General features: G+C 32.8%; 1 protein-coding gene across 2 annotated transcripts in view; it reads right to left on the bottom strand.

Annotated features, from left to right (window-relative positions):
* Positions 1 to 9,198: 9,198 nt before the first annotated feature.
* The window catches only part of LRP12 (LDL receptor related protein 12), a 113,287-nt gene continuing 96,801 nt past the window's right edge, over positions 9,199 to 25,684 (bottom strand). For both annotated transcript variants that reach the window (XM_074267188.1, XM_074267180.1), the window contains 5 exons: positions 24,575 to 24,710; positions 21,075 to 21,277; positions 14,914 to 16,018; positions 14,001 to 14,133; positions 9,199 to 11,543 (listed from right to left, as the gene is read on the bottom strand). In XM_074267188.1, the coding sequence (XP_074123289.1) occupies positions 10,680 to 11,543; positions 14,001 to 14,133; positions 14,914 to 16,018; positions 21,075 to 21,277; positions 24,575 to 24,710 (2,441 nt within the window). In that variant the 3' untranslated portion in view covers positions 9,199 to 10,679. The remainder of the gene's footprint in view (positions 11,544 to 14,000; positions 14,134 to 14,913; positions 16,019 to 21,074; positions 21,278 to 24,574; positions 24,711 to 25,684) is intronic.

Below are 25,684 nucleotides of genomic sequence, written 5' to 3'. Positions count from 1 at the left end.
TGGTGTGGTAAATATTCTCGGAGGATGAGATGTCCCTTTTCTTTACCAAAAGATCTTCTCTTCGACTTTCTTTCACTAATTATTTCCCCCTCTTTCTCTCTTATTTTATTTTCTATATACATAGATCCTTATGTCTAGTTTAAAAATAAAACAAATAAAAAAACCACAATCCCTAAAGCCCTACCACCCAATAATTTCTCCAATATTCTCATTTCTTGATCTCTTGAAAGATGGCTTCTATCACAAGGCTATGCTGGAGTCAAAATATAGGAAGCACAGAGATTAATAATGGCCCAGAGATTGGAAAGCTCAGTGTTTTAGAGATATTTTAACGAGAATATATCATCATACATGAGAGAACAGAAGGATGATAAGAGTAGTCTAGAAAGGTAGAATAGTTGTTCAGTAGCATCCGATTCTTTATGATCCTGTGAAACATAGCCCACTATTACTATCCACGAGATTCCTTTTTTTGGCAAAGATACTGAAGGAGTTTGGCATTTTCTTCTCCAGCTTGTTTTACAGATGAGGACTGAGATAAGGGTCACATAGCTACTAAGTCCCTGAGGCTGCATTTGAACTCAGGTCTTCCTGACTCCAGGCCCACCTAGCTGCCTTTTGACCAGTTAGGGTAGTGTTATATCTCAAAATCAGCCATCTTTGATAACTTTCTTAATCATTCCCTTTATCTGCATTTATTTATCTAAACAGTTGCCAACTTCCAGAGGTTCTAGCTCCACAATCTCAAGGATTTTCCTTTTTCTTTCCTCTGACACTGCTACCACTCTAGCTTGGGCTTTCATCATCTCTCCCCTAGACTGATAAAGAAAAAGAAGCTTTGATAAAGAAGTTAATAAAGAATCCCAAGTCCTGCCTGGTTCCCTTTTCAGACCAGCCTTTTTCCTATCTGACTTCCAATTCATTCGTCACTGATATCTGAATAATTTCAAATCACTTCAATAACTTTTATCTTCCTATTAAGACAATTTTTAAGACAACTACTGGCTATTGAATATGATCTTAGCACCAAAGCCCTCCGGAATTAGCTTAAACTGCTGGTCCAGTCTTGCTGTATATGGAATACTCTTTGAGCAGCTAAGCTGTCTCATTTGGAGCACTGGCCTTGAAGTCAGGAAAACTTGTGTTGAAATCCTTCCTCAAACTCTTTGTAATAGTGTAACCTTGGACTAACTAATGGTAAAGCACTTTGCAAAGAAACCTATACTATAGGCAAATTGTGCTATTTAGAGTCCCCCAATCTTGTCCTACTCTATTCATGTATATCTTTGCTCATTGTCCTCCATATCGGTAATTGGCTCCTTTAATTCTTTAAATAGCTATTCGAACTTCTTTTCCTTTAAGGATCAACTCAGGGGTCATTTCCATAAAACAATCTGATTTTTCTCTACTTAGAAATGCTATCTCCCTTCTCAAAGTTCTCTGGAACTATTCTTTGCATTTATTTGTATGACAGTTACTTGTTCACATAACAGTCAATCTATTTTAGATTATAAAGTCTTGGAATGGAGTTATGTAATAATTTAATCTTTCATACTCTATTTCTAGCACAGTAATTTGTTTATAGTAGGCAACTGATAAATATTGAATTGAATTTATAGTTAGGTTTTGTAAAGACATGGATCTTCATTTCAAGGAATTTATAACAGCTGGGAAGAGAAAACAATCATGTATGAAACTTTTTTTTTAAAATTATTGAACTAAAGTACAAATTCCTACAAATTACATTACCCTGCTTTATCAATAGCTGATTTAAATCCTCCTTACCCATTTTCATTTAAGTATAATCAAATCAGGAATTTTGAGTTGCATGAGCTTATAAGAAATAGAGACTGTTAATCAGCAGAAAGGTTTTTTGTAAAACTGAAAAAATATGATCTATAAAGTATTAAAAAATCACAACAGATACAACTTCATTTTTAAAAGTACTTTTCACTTTGAGTTATTCTGCAGCCTGACATTTTAAGAACAATTTACCTTGGTTCCACCATTGTGAAAGTAATTCACATGTCTAAAATATTCTAGATAAACCAAGGGGGGTGGGGTAAAGTTAATACCTTGAGTTGATCATCTTCTTGTGATATAGGTATGGGTCCATAATTCAAAGATATTAGAACAAGAATGGGCCTTAAAGGTCTTGTAGTTGAACTTTTTAATTTTGTAGATGAGGAAACTGAGACCAGAGAGAATAAAAGCTTTGCCCAAATCATACCTAAAGTAGCAGAAACATAGAATTCTTTCCCATTTTCCCAGAATCCTATAAACACTATTTCAGGAGAACGGAGATCTAAGAGTATAAAAATCCCTATAGGATAAAAAGGGTCCAAGGAATTATAGAGAAAATAGAGGAAATTCAGTTTATTTTCTTGCAAAAAAAAATGGCTGAACATTTTTATACATGACTTCATATTTAGTATTTCAGAAGAAATATATTGCTAGCATAATTTTTCTTTCATGGACATTCTTTATATTACATGGGATATGGTTTGAGAAATAGCCAAGATGTGAGAAGTAGCTTGATATTTGTGAAAAATACAACATATTCATTCCTAGTGAAAATGTACTTTAAAAAAGTAAATTTTTTTTTTCCTGATGCTTTGACTAGGAACTAAAATCAAAGATAAAACATGCTACCCCATAATAAGAAAATGAGATGTTTGCTGTGATATTGTGGAGTTCTTAATGTAAAATTAGATGGATATGGGAAAACCCTTTATTAATATAATTAATCTTTATTAAATAAAATAACCCTTTATTAAAATAATTTTCACAGCCTATGAGCTTTCCCAGTTTTAAACAATTCAACCTGAAAAAGTAGGTAGCTTTTAGTGTAGAAGTAGCCTACTCCAAACATATAATAGGTGAAGCATTAGATTAAAAAAGAAACTTGTAAGAGGTCACTTCTGGTTTCCATGGCCTCCTTCACAATTCAGTTTAATTTCCACTTTTTATAAGAGCCCTTTTTCTCATGTCTTACCTCCAATTATATTCAATTTACAATACATTATATAATTTTGCATATTGTCTTCCTTATGAAAATGTAAGTTCCTTGAAGTCAGGGACTATGGTTTTTGTTTCCAACACTTAGCATGGTGTCTGATACATAGTGTACACTTTTAATAAACATTTGCTGCTTAACAAACCTTATTGTAATTGTTAGAACTAGATGGTCACTAGCAAAACCTAAAATAGAACCTCATACCAAAGGAAGCTATTTTCTGGATGTCTAAAATATTAATAAAAAATTTTAAGTCCTGCAAGGTTCCCAAACCTCTTTATAATGAAGGAATGTTTAACCTAAAAAAACAAAAACACCCAATGTAAATAAGCTTTAGGTACCCATTGATTGTAGTGATTTATAAATCTAATCTATGATTTCTAATTATACTGACTTTTTCATTGTGAGATTTAAACTGAAAAGCTCCAGTGACTTAACAGTGGGCAATTGGTAGTTTTCATATGATCTATTATCAGGTAAATTGAAGAGATCTAGCTTTGTATCCTTAGTTATTAACTAGATGGCTGACCTTGAAGAAGTGACAATGTCTTTGTCTTAGGTCCCTAAACTAAAAATAAGGGATTTGGGATAATGATCTTTAAGGTCTATTTAATCCTTAATATGTCAACAATACCATCTACTTGGCTAAAACATAGAAATCCTGGTTTTCATAAGAATAACTAAATGAATGGCTCTTTTGTTGTGCTTCTTCTGAAGACTCCAAATAGGTATACAATGAATGTTATAAGAAAAAGTATTCTTATTTACATGGATGTTAGCTGGTTAAGCAAATCTGACTTAGGAAAAATGAGGCATTATGAGAAGTGGCTTACAATAAGCAACAAGCCTATTATGAACATTTGAATGAGATTAGACCTGCACATTTACACTGTGCAAAAACAGAATCAAAACACAATAAAATTAAGTGTGAATAAAGGTCTAACCATTCTGATTGTATGAATAACTATTAGTCAACAATGGAAGCTAACCAGCCCACTACCATTTCTATCACACTTTTTCTCTATTTTTCTTTTTCTTTTCTTTTCTTTTTTCTTTTTCTTTTTTTTTTTTTTTGCTAAGGCAATTGGGATTAAGTGACTTGCCCAGGGTCACACAGCTAGGAAGTGTTAAGTATTTGAGACCAGATTTAAACTCAGGTCCTCCTGAGTTCAGGGCTGGTGCTCTATCCACTTTGCTACCTAGCTGCCCCAAGGCTTCCCATTTTTTAAAGATACAAACACTAAAAAGAAAAGAATAACATTTTTATAAAAGCAATTGCATCAATTCAAGTTTTAAGGTTTTTTCCTCATTACTGATGATGAAAAAAAAAAAAAGGGAAATTCACAGTAATGGAGATAGAAACAATTATAAGCTCCCTCAGGAAGGATATAATTTTATACTTCTTGGTATTATACATCTTTCACATAGTAGGCACTCTATTATTATTAATTTTTTTTTTTTTGGCAAATTGGAATAACACTAAGCACTATTGTAGGGTAGCATTAAAACTTCTTGATTCATCAATACTCAACAATTATTTAAGGATCTACTACAGCAGGCACTGTCCTGGACACTTGGTATACAAATATAAGGAATACTTCCCTCTGGGGAGATTATATTCTAGAAAGGGTTATAATCACATTGGCAACATATGTACCACAAATATAAAGTGAATAAATAAAAATTACATGTAAATTAGTTAAATATAAGGTAGTTTAGAATGAAGGACACTAATAATTGGGGAGGACGGCAGGTTCAGGAAAGTTTCCATGCAGAAAATGGAGTTCAAGTTGAGTATTAAAAAATGCTAATTAAATAGCATTTACAGTGTTTTAAGATTTGCAAAATACTTTACAACAACCTCAGAAGGTAAGTGCTTTTATGAATATTTTATAAGTAAAGAAATGGAGAGAGAGAGGTTAAGCGGTTTTCCCAATCACACAGCTTGTAAATATTTGAGGTCAAATTTGAATTCAGGTCTTTTTGACTCTAGATTCAGTATTCTATTACGTCAAACAACTGCCTTACTTTAGAAACTGGAGGTAAGAATATATTCTAGGCCTATAGTATGGTCAGGATAAAGGCACAGAGATTCACATGTAAGGAAAAGAGAAAAGGCAAAGTTTAGTATTGGGAACTAATATCCTATGTAACTTGACAGTTAGTTTGGGGCTAGATTATATAGGACTTTAAAAGAAAACAGAAGAATTTATATTTTAGAGCCATTGAAGTTGGTTGAGTCACATGACATTTAAAGAAAATTATTTTGGCAGTAGTATGTAGGATGAAATGGAGTAGGAAAGGAATGAGTCAAAGAAATCAATAAAGAGGTGGCTCATTTCCAAGTGAGAAATGTCAAGGGTCTGCATTATGGTAGTAACTATGAGTGATGTGAAGAGGTAAGAGAAGTATTGTGAAGACAAAAGACAAGATCCAGAAACTGTTTTTGTTGGGGCAAGGGAACAGGAGGAATCCAGGACTAAGATCATGAACCTGAGAGACTGTAAGAATGGTGGTGCCAGAAATAGGGAATTAATTTATCAACTAGCACTTAAGTCCTTTTATATGCTAGGCATTGTAGTAAGTGCTGAAGATTAAAAAAAAAAAAATTGTAAAAAGCATGCCCTACTTGTAAGGAGCTCATGGGAGGAAACAATATACAATTAAGTATGTACAAACACATAAATACAGAATAAATGAGAGGGTAATCTCAAAGGAAAACATTAAGATTGAGAACTGAGAAAGGCTCATTGTAGAAAGTGAGATTTAGATGAGATTTGAAGGAAGCCGATCTAACAAGTACGATGAGGAAGAAAAGAGTTCTAGGCATGGGGGATATAGTGAAAATGTTCAGATTTATGAAATTTGAATGTCATATACAAGCAATATCAAGGACAACATTATTGGATCATAGAATCCATGTAAGAAGACTAGAAAGATAGAAAGGGGACAAGTTTAAAAGCCAGATGATTTCATATTTCATCCTAGAGGCAATAAGGAGCCGCTGGAGTTGACTGAATAAGGAAATGACATGGTTAGGCTTGTTACTTAGGAAAATGTTAGCTGACTGGGAGGAAGAAATTTGTGGCAGGGAGTCCACTCAGCAAACTACAGCAACAATCCAAATGGGAAGAAGTAAGGGATCATGGAGGTGTCAATGTTTGGGAAGTGTGGAAGACAGAAGAGTTTAAGTTCAGTTTTTGAGAGGTTCGTTTTTAAGACTGAATGTCTCAGGAACACCAGTTTTACACGGATTAAAATAGGACAGAAACTCAGTGATGATTGGGAGTGAATATACATAGTGTCCCAAAAATTTTTAAATGATTTTAAGCTGAAACTTGCTCGTTTTACTATTCATGTGTGTATATATATATATTCACATGTATACATATTATATTAAATATATTCTCTGCATAGAACACCTAGTTATATTCTTAAATATTCATGAAGTTATCTGAAGAGACTGTGTAGAGGAAGAAGTTTAGTTCAGAAATCTGATTTAAGGGACCTCATATGGATGACAAGTTAGCAAAGAAACTTAAGACTTAGTCAAGTAAAAGAACCATGAGAGCAATGTCATGAAAACCCAGTATTCGGGAGTAGACAAGAAGACAAAGTGATCAACAGAATCAAATGCAGCCAATAAGCTGAGAAGAACAAGGACTGAGACGACCATCAGTTTGGGCAGTTATTAATAACACTCCTAGTAAGTAAATGATCAGTGCTAATAGCTGTACTTATGTTATAATAATAATAGCAAGCTCATCTTAGGGCTATAAAGACAGTGGTGAGGCCAAAGATAGTTATGCCTCTACTCTTTTTCTCAAGCTACCAGTATTATGATTTAAAAAAAATATATTAGCCATTTTAATTACCTGAGTCTTCCTGATTATGAATTCCTCCTCCCTCCTGCCCATCTCAGGATCACATATATTCAATTTTAAATTAAACATTAAATATGCTTGTGTTTGTAATGGTGCCTTGAATTTGAAGATAAAAACAAGAATACAAATTCAGTTTAAGCTTCTAGTCCTGTCTCAGCCACCGTTAATGAATACTCCTCAAGCTGTTTCACCTTAAGTAGTAAAAGTTTTGGGGGCAGCTAGGTGGCACAGTGGACAGAGCACCATCTCTGAAGTCAGGAGGACCTGAGTTCAAATGTGGTCTCAGACACTTAACACTTCCTGGGCAAGTCATTTAACCCCAGCCTCAAGGAAAAAAAAAAAAAAAGTAAAGGTTTGGAAAATGGACCCGCAAATTTCATTGGTATGGGAAACTCCCAGGTAAGGAAACTCTTTACTAGCATAGATTATACCCTTTCTTTAAAACTTATAGTTTCAAAGAATTGCTTAGAGCAGTGGTGTCTTAGAAATATATAATTACATTTAATCTGGTTTGAGAACTCTGGCTTACAGCTCTAAGAGCTTAAATGACTTATCCAGTGTCTGTCAGAGACAGGACTTGGAGGCAGGTCCTTCTAGCTCAAAGGCCAGATGTCTACCCTATGCAAGATGCTGTTTCATTTTAAGAACTTTACAATAAATTAAGAGTTTTGAAGAAAATGTGTAAGTCTCATACCCTTCAAGATATAATAGTCATGATTTTGGGCAAGTAGCAACTGAGTTCCTGTTTGACTTTTGGATAAAGCATAAAAAATATTCTCTATCTAGCATAAGAGGGAAGCATTTTAGATGTTTATGTCATTAAACCCATCCTTAAACCCCAAGATAAAAAAAAAAAAGTATCCAAATTTCTTCCTCTTCAGAAAACATAACATGTTCTGAGGGTTTGAGAAGACAAACTCTAGGTCTTGCTTAATATTGATAAAAATACTAACAGAATGGAATGGACTGGAAATTTCTGAAAACTCTGATTTCCAAATCAAATCTGCTCATCTAGCCACATATTCCACTGATTTATAAAATTATACATAAATTTACATAGGAAAAGGTCTAATCCCATGAATAAATAAAAATCAGCGAGAAAGCATCTTTCCCCATTACATTTCTTTAGAAAATTAGGATTTTTTGTTAAAACACTAAAGTCATCATATAAAAATACTGAAGAGACTTGAAACAAATTACGTCAGAAATTGGAAGACAACTTGTAATGGGAAGAACAAGGGAATCAGAAGTCCTGGATGCAAAGCCTAGTTCCAGTTACTATTTTGTATGACCTTAGACAAGTCACATAATTTCTTTGAGTCTTAAGTCTCCTTTTCCTGAAAAATAAGGTATATGAGGCTCAATAATCTTTGTGTTAATTTTGATTTCTAAATCTAGTATGTATAAACGCTTACACATATTGCATCTTCTTAGGGCAAAACCCATATAAAGAATTTCATATTGTACATTATATGGACTCAAATATAAGCTATGGAATCAAGGCAATTCTTGTGTCAGCTTAAGCAAGGGAATGACCTCAAGAATGTGTTTTCTAAAGCCTCATTATAAACTATGTTGTCATATGTTGAACTATTTAATGTACTGTTGTTTTTATGAAAACATCCAACTTAGTCCATTCACACAGAATTGAGTAAATTAAGAAATATCTTTCTGGCACCAGCATTAATTCTCTCATTGTCTTGTCTGTTTCCAGGGTGCTTTGTATAAATCATGCTGCATTCATTTTTCTATGAGCTGCAATGGTACCAGCTAATCTTACTGCTTCATCCATCTACTTTATTTCAGGGTGAACTATTTAGAGGATGACTACTATCAGTGCAATCAGCACTACAAGTAAGTATGAACAATAACAACTAGTCAGTGATAGTATAGAAGTAATTCTAATAAACTATTTTATCATTTTATTCAGTAAATTTAAGTGCATAGTTTTGCTGCCAACTTTTTGTGGGGAAAAAGACCTATTTATTTCACTGAAAAGTGCAATTTCTTTATACTTAGAATTGAATATCAGCCTACTAGCTATATTATAGACCAATTAAACTTTAATGAATGTAGTTAGTTATGTTTGAGGGAATATTCTAGTCCATCAATTGTACTAAATCTCACTGTATTTCTGACTTAATATTTATATGAAAATTAGAGGGAGAAGATGGCCATGCCTTTCATTCAATTTAGTTTTTCTTCTATTGTGCATTTTACAGATTATATATTTTTTTGCAGGCACCAATTCTAAACAAAAACAAAGAACAATTTTGATTTAAAAAGTACCTCAAGGCATAACAAAAAGTCATTTTAATTTCAATACATATTAAAACATTTTAGTCAGTTCTGCCTGACAGCATAACACGACAAATGCACAAGACCTTAAACATGCTCTAAAATGACATTCAGCAAAGTATTTAAAATTTAATAAATAGCATAGTCCACACACAAATACATTTTTTTCATACTGAATCATTAAGCTACTAAAAACAGATTGGCAAAGAATAAATAAACAGTAGTTGACAATTTAAAAAAAAAGGATGTAGGGTCTTGTAATCACTCTAGTAGCCATGTCAACCTTCTTATTACAAAATTTATAACAACGATTTTTCCACTTGTTTTTTTCCAATATGAAAATTACAAAACCCTGCTTCCCAAACAAAAAATGTATACTGAAAAAACCATTTTTCTTACAACCAGGTAATTCAGTCTTTAAATATAATAAATAAAGAACCAGCAAAGCAATTTAAATTGTAATAAAAATGCAACACCCCAAGAAAAGAGCTACAGAAATATATATTCATTGCAGTATTAGCGAATAATAGTATTTAAAGTGATAGTGCTTGTGCACTAAGCTCATTTGAGACCTTGATATGATTTTAGTGCAAATCCCTTCGGTCCAATACAAGCAGACCCCATATATATCAGGGAAAGATATTACCAGCTGTAACTTATCTCGTACAGTATTTGTACATATTTTATAAAGTTCAAGAATTAATGCATAGTAGAATATCTTCAGCCACTTTATTCTGTCCCCATATAGAGATGAAGAAAAATGACATGGGATTTTACATACCATTTGGTTTGTACCATGTTAGAGAGTATTGTATTAAAGTCAATGTTATAAAATCTATAAAAGGATTTTGTATTTGCCATCAGTTTATCTAATTATACCTAAATTTCACACACCACTGCATATTTAACTTAAAAAAGATTGAGAATTTTTTTCTCCCTTTGATAAGTTCATATTATTAAGATGAAATTCAATAATATTTAGACAAATGTTCTGTAGGTCAAAAATAAGGAGAAAATGTGAATTTTTTGCACATTAACAACTATAACAGTATTTAGTATATTAAGTTACAGGGTATGTGTTGGCAATAACACATTTAGTTTCTAAGGAAAAATATCACTCTGTACAAATAAATCTCTTAACATAGGATAAATAACCTGAAAGTCAAATGAGTTTCCAGCAGCCATATTTCTACTGTGAACTACAGTACCAGGATAAACAAATTATAAACTAATGGGATGGACATTGGTTACTTAACAGTATGGATACTTGATGTATTTGCAGCTGCTAAAATGTTCACTCTAGCAGTTCACAGAGTTGGAAGTGTTTATTTAACCATGCAGGCTAACACATCAGAATATGAATTTGCCTGGACTTTTTTTTTTTTTTTTTTTAACTAAAACTAGTTTCTTATTTGTAAAGTACAAAACAATGACTGGATATTGCTCCAACTTGTATACAATCTCCCCTATTCAAACTGTACCTAACAAAGTAATAAAGCCTCATCATCACTTGTTTCACTTTTTAGTATTGGTTCTAAGCATGAGTCGGGTATCTGGGCAGTATGCACAATACCACAGTGCTCACAGGGACCATCTCGATTACATGGCCTTACTCCATGGTGTGTTGCACTGTAAGGTTGTCTAAGCCCTTGTCCTTGATCTGAAGCAAGATCAAGAAGAGGTCTGGAACAGTCATTCACATCAAAGTCTGATGCTGCATCAGAAACAGGAATTAGCATTTCAACATCATCATCTTCTTCTCTTCCTCGTACTCCATTATCAAGCTGTCTCAAAGGACTCTGGTTCTGATTGACAGAGCTTGATCTCCCTAATGTAAAGCGTACCCAACGTAAACCTTGAGTCACTCGACTAAGTGCACTAGTAAGTTGATGACGAGCTGGACTCACACTTGGAGGCTCCAAACTGGTTACTTCCCTTCCATTATCTGTATTACCACTGCGGGTATTCTGACTTGAGGAACTTCCACATGCTCCTATTGCTGCTTCTATGGCTGTTGTGGGAGGGACCTTCTGAGGCAAAGGAGCTGCAACTCCACCAACTGCTCCAGCAGTATCTCTCCTCTCATTTTCTGTATCTGTGTCATCAGACTCCACTGAAAATAGGTTTCTGTGAGCAGTATTTCTTTCAGGTTCTCTACTAGAATTTTGATTTGGAACATCATCTCCATCTGATGAGACCAGAGCTAGTGATCCTGAATGACGTGATCTTGCAAAATTAAAAATACGATTCCAAATGTTGCTGGATCTGCCTGCTATTGGGAGTCTGATTGAGGTAAATCCAAGTTGAGATCGCACAGCTAGCCTTAGGTTTTCCAAAACTGAAGCCTGCACAAATAAAAAAGGAAAAGCATGTAAACTAAACATTATATATATATATATATGTATATATATATATTTACTATTTGTAAATATTAAAAAATGTCCTTTATGGATAACTTATAATTTAATACATTATTAATATTATGTAATAATTTATACAAGTATATCTTGAAGGCCTTTAAAATATTATAAACCAACTTGAGGCAGTAAGACTAAAATAAGATCATCCCAATAATGTGTATGAGAGAAAATAAATAACATCAATCTTTCCTGTTACTATTTGAAGAAAAGAGCCAATTTTTTCATTGAGAAAATCTACTAAGTATTTTCCCATATAGATTAGTTTACATTCCGCTTTAGTCTCTAATTCACATTTTAGAAAATTTAGCTGTTTTAAGATTAGAACTGATCCCCATTTTATACATCTAATTTAAACAGAAAGATTAATGGTCTTGAAATCAGTGAAAATCAGATCCAAATCTTTCCTGACATATATATATATAGTAGTTTTGGAATCCGAGATACAACACTTAACATCTCTGTGCTCTGGGAAATTGTCTAAGACTGGCAGTGGTAGAGAAGGTGCATATCTGCACAGCTTGAGAGAGTTTCTTCCTTTGTTAGCTATCTATAACAGTCCCTATTATATTAAAGATTATATAAATATAAGAATAAACTTTTAACCATTTTTTTAAAAATGAAAACCCCAGGCTTCCTCTTCAATTACCAGATTTCCCAACAGTAAATCAATTCACTTTTACTAGAAAATATTGTCAAAGCTGAAAAATTCAACATCAAATTAGGAATATAAAGTATAACTTATTTAAATGTTGTACAGTTTCATGAACACTAGGTTTTTTATTTTAAAAATGCAAACTATTAAACTTTATAAGATAAAAAATTGTTCAAATGCATCATTACAACTTCACAAATCAAAACTTTATGCTTAAATTTTTAGAAGTATAAAAAATTGTTCTCCACTAAAGTTTTCAAAGATTAGTACAAATAGTCATGGTGGATCCCACCAAGCTGGAAGTAGACTGTCTGGTGGTGGAACTGTGATCTTCATGGCATGTGAACAAGATGAAATCAGAGATCCAAAAGTATTGAAGAAGGAGGAAATAACAAAAGAATTGATCAATATATAAAAACAACTTTTCTTCATCTACAATTGAGATAACCATAAAGTACTACTAAGCACAATTTTTCATAGTGTCATATTATAATTAGTATTCATAAATTACTTCCCCAAGGCATTTGGATACCTAAATCATCAGATATTAAACTATTACAATTATAATATAGTTAATACTACTAACTCCCAATTCTGAAGTTCTTTATAGCTTACAAAGCATTTTGTATACATTATCTCATTTTATCTTTATGAAGATGCTATAATATAGAATATATATTTATCTATTATATATCTATAATATAGAGCATATATTGAAGCCCTTAGAGAATAACTTACTCAACTTTACAACTCTAAAAAGTTTAAGAGATTCAACATGAACAAAGATATTCTACTTCTAAAGGTGCTCTTTCCACACATCAATCCTTATATTCTTTACTGAGTATATATGGTAATGAAGAACATAAAATTAACCCTAACATTAATCATTCTCTAAGCATTCAAGATAAATGGGAGTTTGCAAATTATTACATATACTCAAATTCCAAGTACATCAACTGCAGGCTCTAATCGCCACCTGGTGGTTAAACAAAGCAACATTAGAACTATAAATTCACTTAAGAAAATACTCCATATTCACAAATTAGTCATTTGTGACTTCAAATATGCCAAAGGACTTTTGTTTTGTCTTTTGTTTCTCTCCAAGTAATGACTCATTATCTTCCTTAAATCCTTGAGCTTCACATGAAGAATAAGATGTAACACCTAAGAAGATTTCTTTATTTTCTTCCTCTTTACTTTAAGTACAATACAGTATTTTGGATTTCCATGGGGACCACTAAAATATATTACTCCTCAAACCTCTGCCAAAACATAATATTCTGTTATTGTAGAGATATTCCAAAATTGCTAATGTGCTAATTAAAAAACTAAAGAAAGATGCAACACATCTTAATGGGAACTGTTTAAAGCATATTTTAAAGTAAAAGCTAGCAAAGCTCTATAAACAACAACTTATTTAAAAGATTATCACAAAGGGTCATGATAAAGATTTCTATAACTTTATCAGAGTTGGTGGGGTGATGGTGGAGGTAGTAGGAAGTGTGTTATTCAATTGTTTCTCATTCTTTGTGACTCCAAATGGAGTTTTCTTGGCAAAGATACTGAAGTGATGTGTCATTTCCTTTTCTACATCATTTTACAAATGAGGAAATTGAAGTAAATGGGGTTAAATGACTTGCCCAGGATCACAGTCCTAGTAAGTATTTGAGGCTACTGTGTATTAGAAGTGTTTTGGTCCTTTGATTTAAAATTTATCAAGTACATTGTACCTGGTTCGGTGAACAAACAGGAAAATCTTCAACTGGTGGAATCAATCCTTGGGCTATTAATTGTCCATAAGAAGGAGGAGCTTCTCTTCTTAGTAATTCTGCTTCAACTCTTGACAACTGTGTTTCAAATGATCTTTTAAAAGTAGAGAAGTGAAAGAAGAAAAGTTAATGCTACATATTTCAACAGATTCTTTTTTACTTATTTTTAGTGCACTTTTCATTTGTTTTGAATGTTATTATAACAGCAAAATTTTTCCTTCATTCTAAACTTTTAAGGATATCAACTAGGTTTAACTTCTCTTTCAATGATTTGTGTATGTTCTTTAAATCTGCATCATGACAACACAGAGGATTAAAAAAGGTAGCATGAAAACTTTAGTTTATACAATAAATAAATTTTAAAAAAATAGGAACTGCTGGCTACAGATGATATTTTTTCTTATCTTGACTCTGAAAAGTTTTTGGTGATTATAGTTACTTCCTTTGGGGTTCTACTCATTCATTTCTCAGCGACCCCTCTGACATTCTAGTAAGAGTTGACATATATAAGAAGGTCTATAAAGATCATTATGTACATAAGTTCATTTAATACTCACACTAATCTTAAGAAGCTTCAGCCATTATCACAATTTTATAGAAAAGGAAACAATTTCAGAAAAGTAAAGTGAATAATCATCCATGGTCATATAACTATTACATGCTGGAGGAGGATTAGATTACATGTCCAGTGTTCTTTCCTCTTTCCCACCATAGGCAATGTTGTTTTTCTATCTTTTACAAGTCTTAATTAAAACAATCTCAAATATTTATCATTTTTAAGAACACCCTTCTATGAGGGTCTATTAGAGATAATAGCATATTTTACTGTACAAAGTATAAAAGATGTCAGTTTAATTTTAATTTTCATACTGACCTTCGTTCAAACATTCTTAAAGAGTAGAGTTTACAAGTACACCCCAAGGCAATGACGAGTAATAGCCCACAGATGAGACTCCCAATGACTGCTGCTGTTATTACTCTGGTAGGCACAATTACTGGACAGTTCTCCTCATCACTACCATCACCACAGTCATCTTGAGAATCACACACCCAGCTTTCAAACACACATCGGTTATTTTTGCAATGAAAATTTCCTGGTTGGCAAAAAAAGCAGTTTTTTTCATCTGAGCCATTAGGACAATGATTCTGGTAGTTGCAGCGGTCAGAGCGAGGATAACAGACACCATTTCTTGAACAGGGAAATTCCTCCTTTTGGCACATGGTACAATTGATTTCATCCCTTCCATTTGGACAATGCCAATACCCATCACAACGCTGCTGCTCAGTATAACAACCCCAGTTACCCCCACAGGGTATTTCCCAAGGCAAACAGAAGCCATCTACTTGATAGGTAGCATTAAAACCCCTAGCAGCATTTACTTTATCAGCACAAAAATGTACTCTTATCTGCCCAGAAGAAGAAACAACTGTAAGAGGTGCATGAGAGTCAAAAGCAGTTAATACACGTAAAAGCTTGTGTGGATTTTCTTCTAATCCATCATATATTTTGACATAATCGCCATAACCAGTACCATCAAGCTTAAAGTCAGTGAAGCGCAAAATTACTTTGCGATGATCACCAGTGTCTATTAACCAGGTACAATTGCTTCCTGGAGGATAAAAGTCTGGATAATTGGGAGAATTAAAAGTACCATAAAAGTATTTTAACCACTGTCCACATGTTTGTACATCACAGTCTATTTCATCTCCTAGGTCAAGGCAGTCAATGTTCCCATCACATTTTAAGGATTCAGGAAGACAAGTGTAAACTTTGGTAAATCGAGACAGGCATTGGAATTGGTTGTAAGCACAGGGTTGAAAAGAGGAAGCTGTTGGAGGATCAGCTTCTTTGGCACATATCTCTTCATCAGAATTGTCTCCACATTCATCCATGTTATTACATTTCCAAGTTTCGGGAATGCATTTCCCATTACCGCAGCGAAATTGATCACATGCACAATTTGGTTCATCAGATTTTCCTGGGGGGGTAACAGGATGAGAAAAGACATATTTTACACAAATAAAATACTGTTTCAAAGATAAAACCAAATAGAATTTTAATCATTATAAAATAATATATTATTTGAATGAAAAATCTAAAATAAATGACAATATTCTTTACACAAGTTTATCTTAAGGCTTAAAATTTAGTAAAGTGCTATAACATATCTGAATAAAAGGGCTTTTAGGAAATATTCTTATGGTTAAGAATTTAGGCACGGTCGGTATCATACCAGATCAAAGTTCTTTAATTTTACATAGTTTTATTGAATTGTCAATACGTTCTTTACTTCTCCATGGAAGATGCATTATACTTGGCAGTTCTCTCATTAGGGGTACTATTCCTTCTTTAGTTATCATCTTATAGAAAGGGGTTACCTAATAATTGGAAAGACTATCTTCAGAAAGTGATAGTCATAAAATTCTAAGATTGACTCCAATACTGGTTTCTTTAGTAAGCAAATTATTAATTGGCTGCATATAGTAGGCAATTAATTATTTGTCAAACTGAATTGGCACATAGTTGATAGAAAACATACTTCATCAGCAAATGCTTAAGTGAAACATCACAGAGAGGACATCTTATCAGTAATTAGGAGAATTATGCCAATGGTACAAATCTATTTATATAGATTATTAAGACTTAGATAGGGGTAGTTAGATAGTACAGTGGAGAGAGCACTGGCCCTGGAGTTGGCAGGACCTGAATTCAAATCCAAACTCAAAGACTTACTTACTAGCTGTGTGACCCTGCGCATATCAATTAATCCCAACTGCCCCCCCCAAATAAATAAAAACAAATAAAATAAAATATTAAGGATTTGCATATTATTTGACAGTTCTATAAGAATATAGTTTAAAATTTATTAGATATTGTATTCTTATTGGTAAAACAGATTAGAGAGGAATGACAATTCTTTCATTTTTACATGAATATTACAATGTGACTTCAATCTTTTTACTTTCAGATAAACATTTAAGTGAATTTGTGGCTTATGAAACATGCCATTTTATACACTATAATGAGGCACTTGAGGACGCATAGGAGAGACAAGGACAAGCTTTTCCATATTACCAAAAATTCCATCAATTCTATCTTGAGAAAACTAAAGGTGAAATAAAAAATTCATTCTTCAAGCAACATGCTAGTGTACAGACTGGATGAGGCTATCATCAAAAGTGAAATGCAAAAGCACGCTTAATTCAGTTCCTAAGGCACAAAGTACTAATTACAATTACTTAAAACTCTGAAACATTTTAGTTAATACAGGGAATGAGGCTTATTGACTGAAGTCTTTTTGGTAAAACTGAAAACAGCAAGTAAGGCAAATTAACAAGGTCAATCAAGCGATTAAGAAAATAAGGACGTCTAATACAATTTAGTTATAGCTATTAATGAGATTACATTTTACCTATTTATTTGCAACTACAGGAAACCGAAGATTTACTATCCCTTAACTTGTATTTCATATGCTCAATTTAATGATTTCTTTTGTTGAAAACATAACATTTCATGTACTTCATTAAAAGTCAAATGTTTTAAAGAAGATCCAACTCACTTCCAGTTGATCAATGATGGACAGAAATAACTACACCCAGAGAAGGAACACTGGGAAGTGAATGTAAATTGTTAGCACTACTGTTTATCTACCCAGGTTACTTATACCTTCGGAATCTAATAATTAATGTGCAACAAGAAAAAGGTATTTACACACATATATTGTATCTAGGTTATATTGTAACACATGTAAAATGTATGGGATTGCCTGTCATCGGGGGGAGGGAGTGGAGGGGGGGGGATAATTTGGAAAAATGAATACAAGGGATAATATTATAAATTAAAAAAAAAAAGTCAAATGTTTGTAAAAACTGCACTTAATTTTAGATCTTGTTTCTTTTTATTACTAAATTTATTACTAAATACTAGATTCAACAGAGTCAGAAAAGAAATATACATTTATTCTGTTTATGAAATTTGGGGAATGGGAAAAGAGATGAACAAGAAATGAGCATGAAATCAGAACCCTCTCCAGTAAGTTTGCTTTGCATAGGAGCTAGTTCACATATGGTTTAAATCTTTATTCTTTTTATCCTTTTGCTCATTTTACATAGCTCCTTATCATTGATTTCTTATCCTTCTGTCCTGCTTACTCCTTCTTCCTTGGGCCCAACAGAAAATGCTTTTTTCATTATGATTTAATAGGCTTTAGACCCAATGATTTACTTATGTAGCTCTTAAGTTATCATACTGTTAAATATAAACTGAAAAACTGGCCATAACTTATATTTTTCTAAAGGCTTAAGAGAAATGGTCTAACAAACACACATGTGAGAAGTCAAGAGGAGGGAAGGAGATAGGAAAGAAAGGAGAGGTAGGGAAGAGAATAAAAAAAGGGGGGAAAGCGCTGAGTATAACCTTTCTATTCTTTCCATTCATTCTTTTTTAATTCTATCTCTATAAACAACTTGGGCTTAAGCAATAATAAAAAAGGCAAAAAGAAATAAAGAAAAAAAAGTATGTGAAAGATAAAAATTATGGCACAATAATATTATCCTTATCCTCAAATCATTTTTGCTCAATTATTATTATTTTTTTTTAAAGTTCCACAAACCAATTTTTTGAAGAATACTATTTTTACTTTATTTTTTTTTCATTTTTTTCCTTTTGCTCTGTTTCTTTTCTTTTCTTTTTTTTTTAATTTTATAATTGTAACATTTTTTACAACATTATCCCTTGTACTCCCTTCTGTTCCGAATTTTCTCCTACTTCCCTCCATCCCCTCCCCTAGATGGCAGGCATTCCCATACATATTAAATATGTTATAGTATATCCTAGGTACAATATATAGGTGCAGAACCGAATTTTGTTGTTGTTGTTGTTGTTGTTCCAAAGGAAGAATTGGATTCAGAAGGTAAAAATAACCTGGGGAGAAAAACAAAAAAATGCTAACAGTTTACACTCATTTCCCAGTATTCCTTTTCTGGGTATAGTTGATTCTGTCCATCATTGATCAATTGGAATTGGATTAGCTCTTCTCTATGTTGAAGATATCCACTTCCATCAGAATACATCCTCATATAATATTGTTGTTGAAGTGTATAATGATTTCCTAGTTCTGCTCGTTTCACTCAGCATCAGTTGATGTAAGTCTTTCCAAGCCTCTCTGTATTCATCCCACTTGTCATTTCTTACAGAACAATAATATTCCATAACATTCATATACCATAATTTACCCAATAATTCTCCAATTGATGGACATCCATTTATTTTCCAGTTTCTAGCCACTATAAAAAAGGCTGCCACAAACAGTTTGGCACGTACAGGTCCCTTTCCCTTCTTTAGTATTTCCTTGGGATATAAGCCTAGTAGTAGCACTATTGGATCAAAGGGTATGCACAGTTTGATAACTTTTTGGGCATAATTCCAGATTGCTCTCCAGAATGGTTGGATTCTTTCACAACTCCACCAACAATGCACCAGTGTCCCAGTTTTTCCACATCCCCTCCAACATTCATCATTATTTGTTCCTGTCATCTTTTTGCTCAATTATTTTTATGAATTTTCTGGGGTCACCTCATCAAATACACACACAAAATAGAAAATCTGTCCTGACACCTCCTATAATTCAGTATTCAAGATAAAGAGATCTCATTTTCCAATAGCTCTTTGGTTTGTTTTGTTATTAACAGGTGTGGGAGTACTTGGGGAGGAGTGTTTGTTCAATTCTTTCACTTTTTTTGAGATGAGCTCTGTTCCAAGTTCATTGTTGGATGAATGATCTTTGGGTATGTGGAGAGAGAAGGAAAAGATCCAGATACAGCATTTAAGAAATAGATTTAAGATATTTTGATAATTTTACCATGACAGTATACTAAATTTATTCTTCTGCTGAGATTTTGAAAGAGAGAGAGAGATTTAGAGAGAGTATATAGCAGCTCTAAGCATTTCAATACTCTTACTCAGGCAACTCTAGTAGTTCATTATTTCCTCTATGATCAAGTAAAGACATCTTTTGCTTGGCTTCTAAAGTTCTTTATGATGTAGTCCCAACCTAACTTCCCAAAATCATTATCCATTAGCCTGATTCAGATGCTTTGTAATATAGTCAGACTGGCTTTCCTTCTGTTTTTTGGGTACTTAGGGTACTTTATCTCCTATCTTTATATTTTTGTACATCATATTATGCATGAAATACATTCCCTCCTACTAGACTCTCACAGAACCCCTATCTCCCCCAAAACTTAGCTTAATCACTATTTCCTACCTAATGTGAGTACCCTCCCTATCTTATATTTAATTATTTTGTACATATTTACTATGCATTTGTATTTATTCTCCTTATACTTATTCTGTATCTACTTAAATATGTACTTTTATTTCCCCTATTAGAGTGCATAGTACTTGAGAGTATTTTCTATTCCCTATTCAAACTTCATATGAGACACTTACCAGATGTGTGCTCCTGGGTTAGAAACTTAATTTTTGTTTGTCTCAATTTTCTCAACTGTAAAATAGGAATAATAACAGCATCTACCTTTCAGGATTGTTGTGAGGATCAAATGAAATAATATTTAGTACTGTGTCTGACATATACTTCCTTCCTCCCTCCTTTTCTTCTTTATTCATTCCTTCCTTCCCTCCCTTATTTCTTTCTCTCCCCTTTCCTTTCTTTTGCTTTCCTTTCCTATCTTTTCTCTCCCAACCTCCTTCCCTTTGTTTCTCTCTCCCTCCCTCCCTCATATGTTGAACTAGTCTGAATCAGACAAGGAATGCAGCCTCAAAATGTCTTTTGACTATTCCCAGGTGAACATGGAGGTTAAGAGCTATCATATCTGACCTCTAATAGTTTTCCCTGCCCCTGTCAATGTCAGATTCAATCTAAGGAAATGCTACAAACAATTGTGCCACTGTCTGAAGCTTAGATTCAATTAACCTTTGTGTGAAAGGACACTTTTAATCCCGTTTCCCTCTATTCAAATAAATAGCTCAATCTCTAAAGTTTGAAATGTTTTTTCTTTTTTTAAACCACGTACCTGAAAAATACGCCAGTCTGAAACCTTTCCTAGAGATGCTGTCATCAGAATGAAATTTAATCCAAACATGGTCCTGTGAAGAAATATATGGTGGTGGAAGAGTGGAGCCACAGGCTCTGTAACTTTCAACATTCTTGAAGGTTTCTATTGTCAACCAATCTAAATTGCATCGCCTTGATCCTTGAATATCAAAATCCTGAAAACTGCAAAAAAGTCAGACAAGATATTAAAATGAATAATTTAAATCACATTACTTTAAATTACTTTTAAAATGGAACAGTAATGCCAATATTCCATAAATGAAAACTGAAAAATATTTCTCCAAAGAAACATTCCATTCTTTCAATCTTATAGTATACAGGGTGTATACTATGATTTATTTCCCCCTGTATATTAATCAACTGCCAATCTCAAATTACATTACGTGAAATCACAGAATCACAGTAATTAGGTGCAACAATTTTTAAAGAATTGATGTCCTGGGTCAGGTAAGTACTATAGTAGATAGAGCATCAGCCTGGGAGTCAGGAGGACCTGGCTTCAAAATAGTATTAGCTGTGTGACCCTGGGCAAGTCAGTTATTTCCTTAAAGTTTAAAAAAAAAAATGCTTTACAAAAGCAAATACTGTCAGATCAAATGAAATTATTTATTTGAGAGTGAAATAATCGGTATTTATAATAGTAAATAGTATGATTACAATAGCCTCATATTTTGAATTCAGATGAAGGATTTCTTTCTTTCTTTCTTTTTTAAACAAGAATTTATTTCCTTAGAGGATATAAAATTCTCTAATGCTTTTGAACTCCACTGGTGAACTGTATTCTATTCAAAGTTTTTACAGAGTAAAAAAAAAAAAAAAAAAAAAAAAAAAAAAAAAAAAAAAAAGTTTTCCTCTGGAAAATTTCATTTTAAAGGACCTTTCCATATTAATAGATTCAGTTATACTGAAGATCAAATCAAGTATGTTCTTTATGTATATAAAAAGATGCACAATATCTCTCTCATTACAATCTTTTGGATGACTTTCAGATGACTGTTATAATACAATAAGTTTTTCCCCCTTTATCTCCTTATAGTGCTCTACATAAAACACATGAACCAATATTAATTGTTAACAAGAATGTTTAATTCTATTAAACTACCTAAGTTAACAAGTACTCACAAATTAAGAAAACCCTTCCAGTTCTCCAGGGCTTGTGACATAGTCAGCCTGAATTTCTCATTCTCTCTTATTTCCTATATCCAAGCTATTGCTAAGGCCTTTACAACATTTTTCAAATATGTCTCTTTCTCTCTTCTAACACTCCCAACACATCACTCTGACTTAACATGATCAAACTTGCACTTTAGGAAAATCATTTTAATGGCTCATTTGAGGATGCAGAAGAGAGGGGAAAGACAGAGTGATAAATTCCTGAAACAGTGATGGCAATGTCAGAAGACCAAGCCTGGGGGACTGGGAAGGATTTCTTAACTTGTGATAAAAAAATTAGCTTCTATTATAAAAGATCAAATAGAGAAATGAGTTAAAAAGTGAATTTGGTGATTTCTTTTGATGGAATGGATTTTTATTGGTTTACCTCATAAGCTCCTCAAAGAGAGGAGTTTAGTAATTCTAATCCTAGCATTTAGCACAATGCTGCCTAATAAGGTTTTTACTTTATAACTCAGCATTCTATTCTCAGCAAAAATAAGGAAAAAAACTTAAAAGGATGTTACTGGATTAAAGGATATCACAGTTTGATAACTTTTTGAATAAATTGCTCTCCAGAATGGCTGGATCCATTCACAACTCCACCAACAATGCATCAGTGTCCCAGTTTTCCCATATCCCCTCCAATATTCATTATTATCTTTTCCTGTCATCTTAGCCAATCTGACAGGTATGTAATGGTATGTCAGAGTTGTTTTAATTTGCATTTCTCTGATTAATAGTGATTTGGAACACTCTTTCGTTTGAGTGGAAATAGTTTCAATTTTAATCACCTGAAAATTGTCTGTTCATACCCTTTGGCCATTTATCAATTGGAGAATGGCTTGATTTCTAATAAATTAGAGTCAATTCTCTATATATTTTGGAAATGAGGCCTTTATCAGAACCTTTAACTGTAAAAAATGTTTTCCCAGTTTATTGCTTCCCTTCTAATCTTGTTTGCATTAGTTTTGCTTGTACAAAAGCTTTTTAATTTGATAGAATCAAAATTTTCTATTTTGTGATCAATAATGATCTCTAGTTCTCCTTTCGTCATAAATTTCTTTCTCCTCCACAAATCTGAGAGATAAACTATCCTATGTTCCTCTAATTTATTTATGATCTTGTTCTTTATGCCTAAATCATGAACCCATTTTGATCTTATCTTGGTATATGATGTTAAGTGTGGGTTCATGCCTAGGAAAACAGATTCTTTCAAAAAGTAGACTTACATCAACTAATGTAGGGTAAGCAAAACTAAAATTATAACATCAAGGAATTGAGCAGAGTGAGATGAATATGACAATACAGTAAAAACAAATGACTTTGTAAGATGGTAATCAATATAAAGATCATCCATGACATTCATTACAGAGAAGTGATGAGAGTAGGGTGAGGGATCTCTCTCATACACACACACACACACACACACACACACACACACACACACACACACACTACATTTTTTATATACTATCACTAAAAAGGATTTATTTTTGCTTAATTATGAATATTTGGGAAGGAGGGAGGAGAGAAAGAGACCAGCGATTGAGATTTGATTTATTTTGATTAAAAAAAGACTTGTGGGATGCTACAGATATGAAATATTGAACATACTTTCAGATGAAATCAGTGTATTATTGGTTTTACTTTTCTGACAAGAGACCTTTCATGAAGTGGGAATAATATATAAATGTATGTAATGTAAAAACCAAACATCAATAAAACAAAACAAAACAAAAAAGAGAGAGAGAGAGAGAGAGAGAGAGAGAGAGAGAGAGAGAGAGAGAGAGAAAAGACTCATATAGTACCTGGCAAGTAGTGGCCAATAAGCTGAATATTTATTGAAAGAAAAATGAAAATATTATCACACAAGCTGACTAATTTAGTTGATTAGGGATCTATTAATGAGACCAATGAATCCATTATTAATGAGTCATTTTGCAATTCTGCAATCTAAGAAGACATCTCTGTCTCCTGTCAACAGTCTTATAAATTGAGTCTCTGTGGTCACAAGGAAACTAGAAGAGCCTGGATAACTCAAAACAAATCTTTCACTAAAATAATTTCCTATTTTTAAAGCAAGCAATAATAGAGGTGAGTTGAAAGCATTATCTTTTTTGTATAAAAGGCAATTCACATTATCATTGTTAGATGAATAAAAAATGAGTGAACAATTCTGTTGCATATAATTTTAAAATTAAAAGTAATCAATATTATTACATTAGTAAATGCTGGACAGAGAAATTTGATAATGAAATGCACAAGAAAAGTTACATATTAATATGATTAAAGCATCAAAATTACCTTATAGTAATGATTTCCCCTGGGTTTGCCCGTATATACCAGCTACAGTTGATTCTGGCAGGATATTCAAAAGGCCACCCTGGGCTTGTAATTATTCCACTTGGTCCTCTAATTTGTTCTGGAGTCTCTCCACAAGCTGAAAAATTATGAAAACAATCATAACTGATTATATTTTAAAATTGTATTTAAGTGACCAGAATTCCTATTTAAAAGACAAAACAAAACAAAACAAAACTTCAGACATCAAAACTGTGTACAAGAAAGCAATAATCCCCAAACCCCATTTTTCAAAGTGTAAAATCTTAAACCATGAAATGACAGAAATCATTTAGTGGAAAAGCCCTGGTAACTTATTCTTCTATGGAACAATTGTTAGGATATTGTACTTTATTCTGAGATGAAATCTGCCTCCTTCTAATTTCCAACTAGTCCCAGTTCTCCATTCTGGAACCACTTTACAACTTTTATCTGAGATCCCTTCAAATATTGGAAATCAGCTAACAACTTAATTTTCTTAATTTAGACTAAGAAAGTTTGGTTCCTGAAATTAACCATCCCTGTCATTGTTTCTATTTCTTCATAGTTTTGTTTTGCCCAATTTGTCAATAACTTTCCTAAAATGTGGGACTATGAACTGAACACAGTATTTCATATGTATTTTCATAGTACAGAATATAGTGAGTTTATCACCTCCTTTGTTCTGGACACTTTTTATTAATGCAAACCACAACTGCATTAACTTTTTTTTTTTTTTTTTTTGGTCAGATAGATATATAATGGTGATTAATAAATATGCATGACAACTACAGAGAAGGAAATACTTTAACAAATGAATGTATAATATAAATGGAAAGAATAACCATTAGAAAATAAAAGAAACCCAAAGTTTTGAAATGGCAAATAATCAGCACCAAGGAACAGAAGAAAAGATTTTTCCTTCCACTTCTTTAAAGAAAAAGGTATCCATAAACGTGGAACACTCCACATAACATCAGATGTTTCTTTTTAAAATATCTTTATTTAGTTTTAATAAATTTTATTTTTTCCTTAAAAAATATAACTTTGTTATAAGGGGAGAAAAGTGAAGAATAGAGGGAGAAATCTTGGTGA

The sequence above is a fragment of the Sminthopsis crassicaudata genome, chromosome 1 (genome assembly GCF_048593235.1).
Source record: "Sminthopsis crassicaudata isolate SCR6 chromosome 1, ASM4859323v1, whole genome shotgun sequence".
NCBI classification, from domain to species: Eukaryota; Metazoa; Chordata; class Mammalia; order Dasyuromorphia; family Dasyuridae; genus Sminthopsis; species Sminthopsis crassicaudata.
This window is presented reverse-complemented; position numbering and strand designations above follow the sequence as displayed.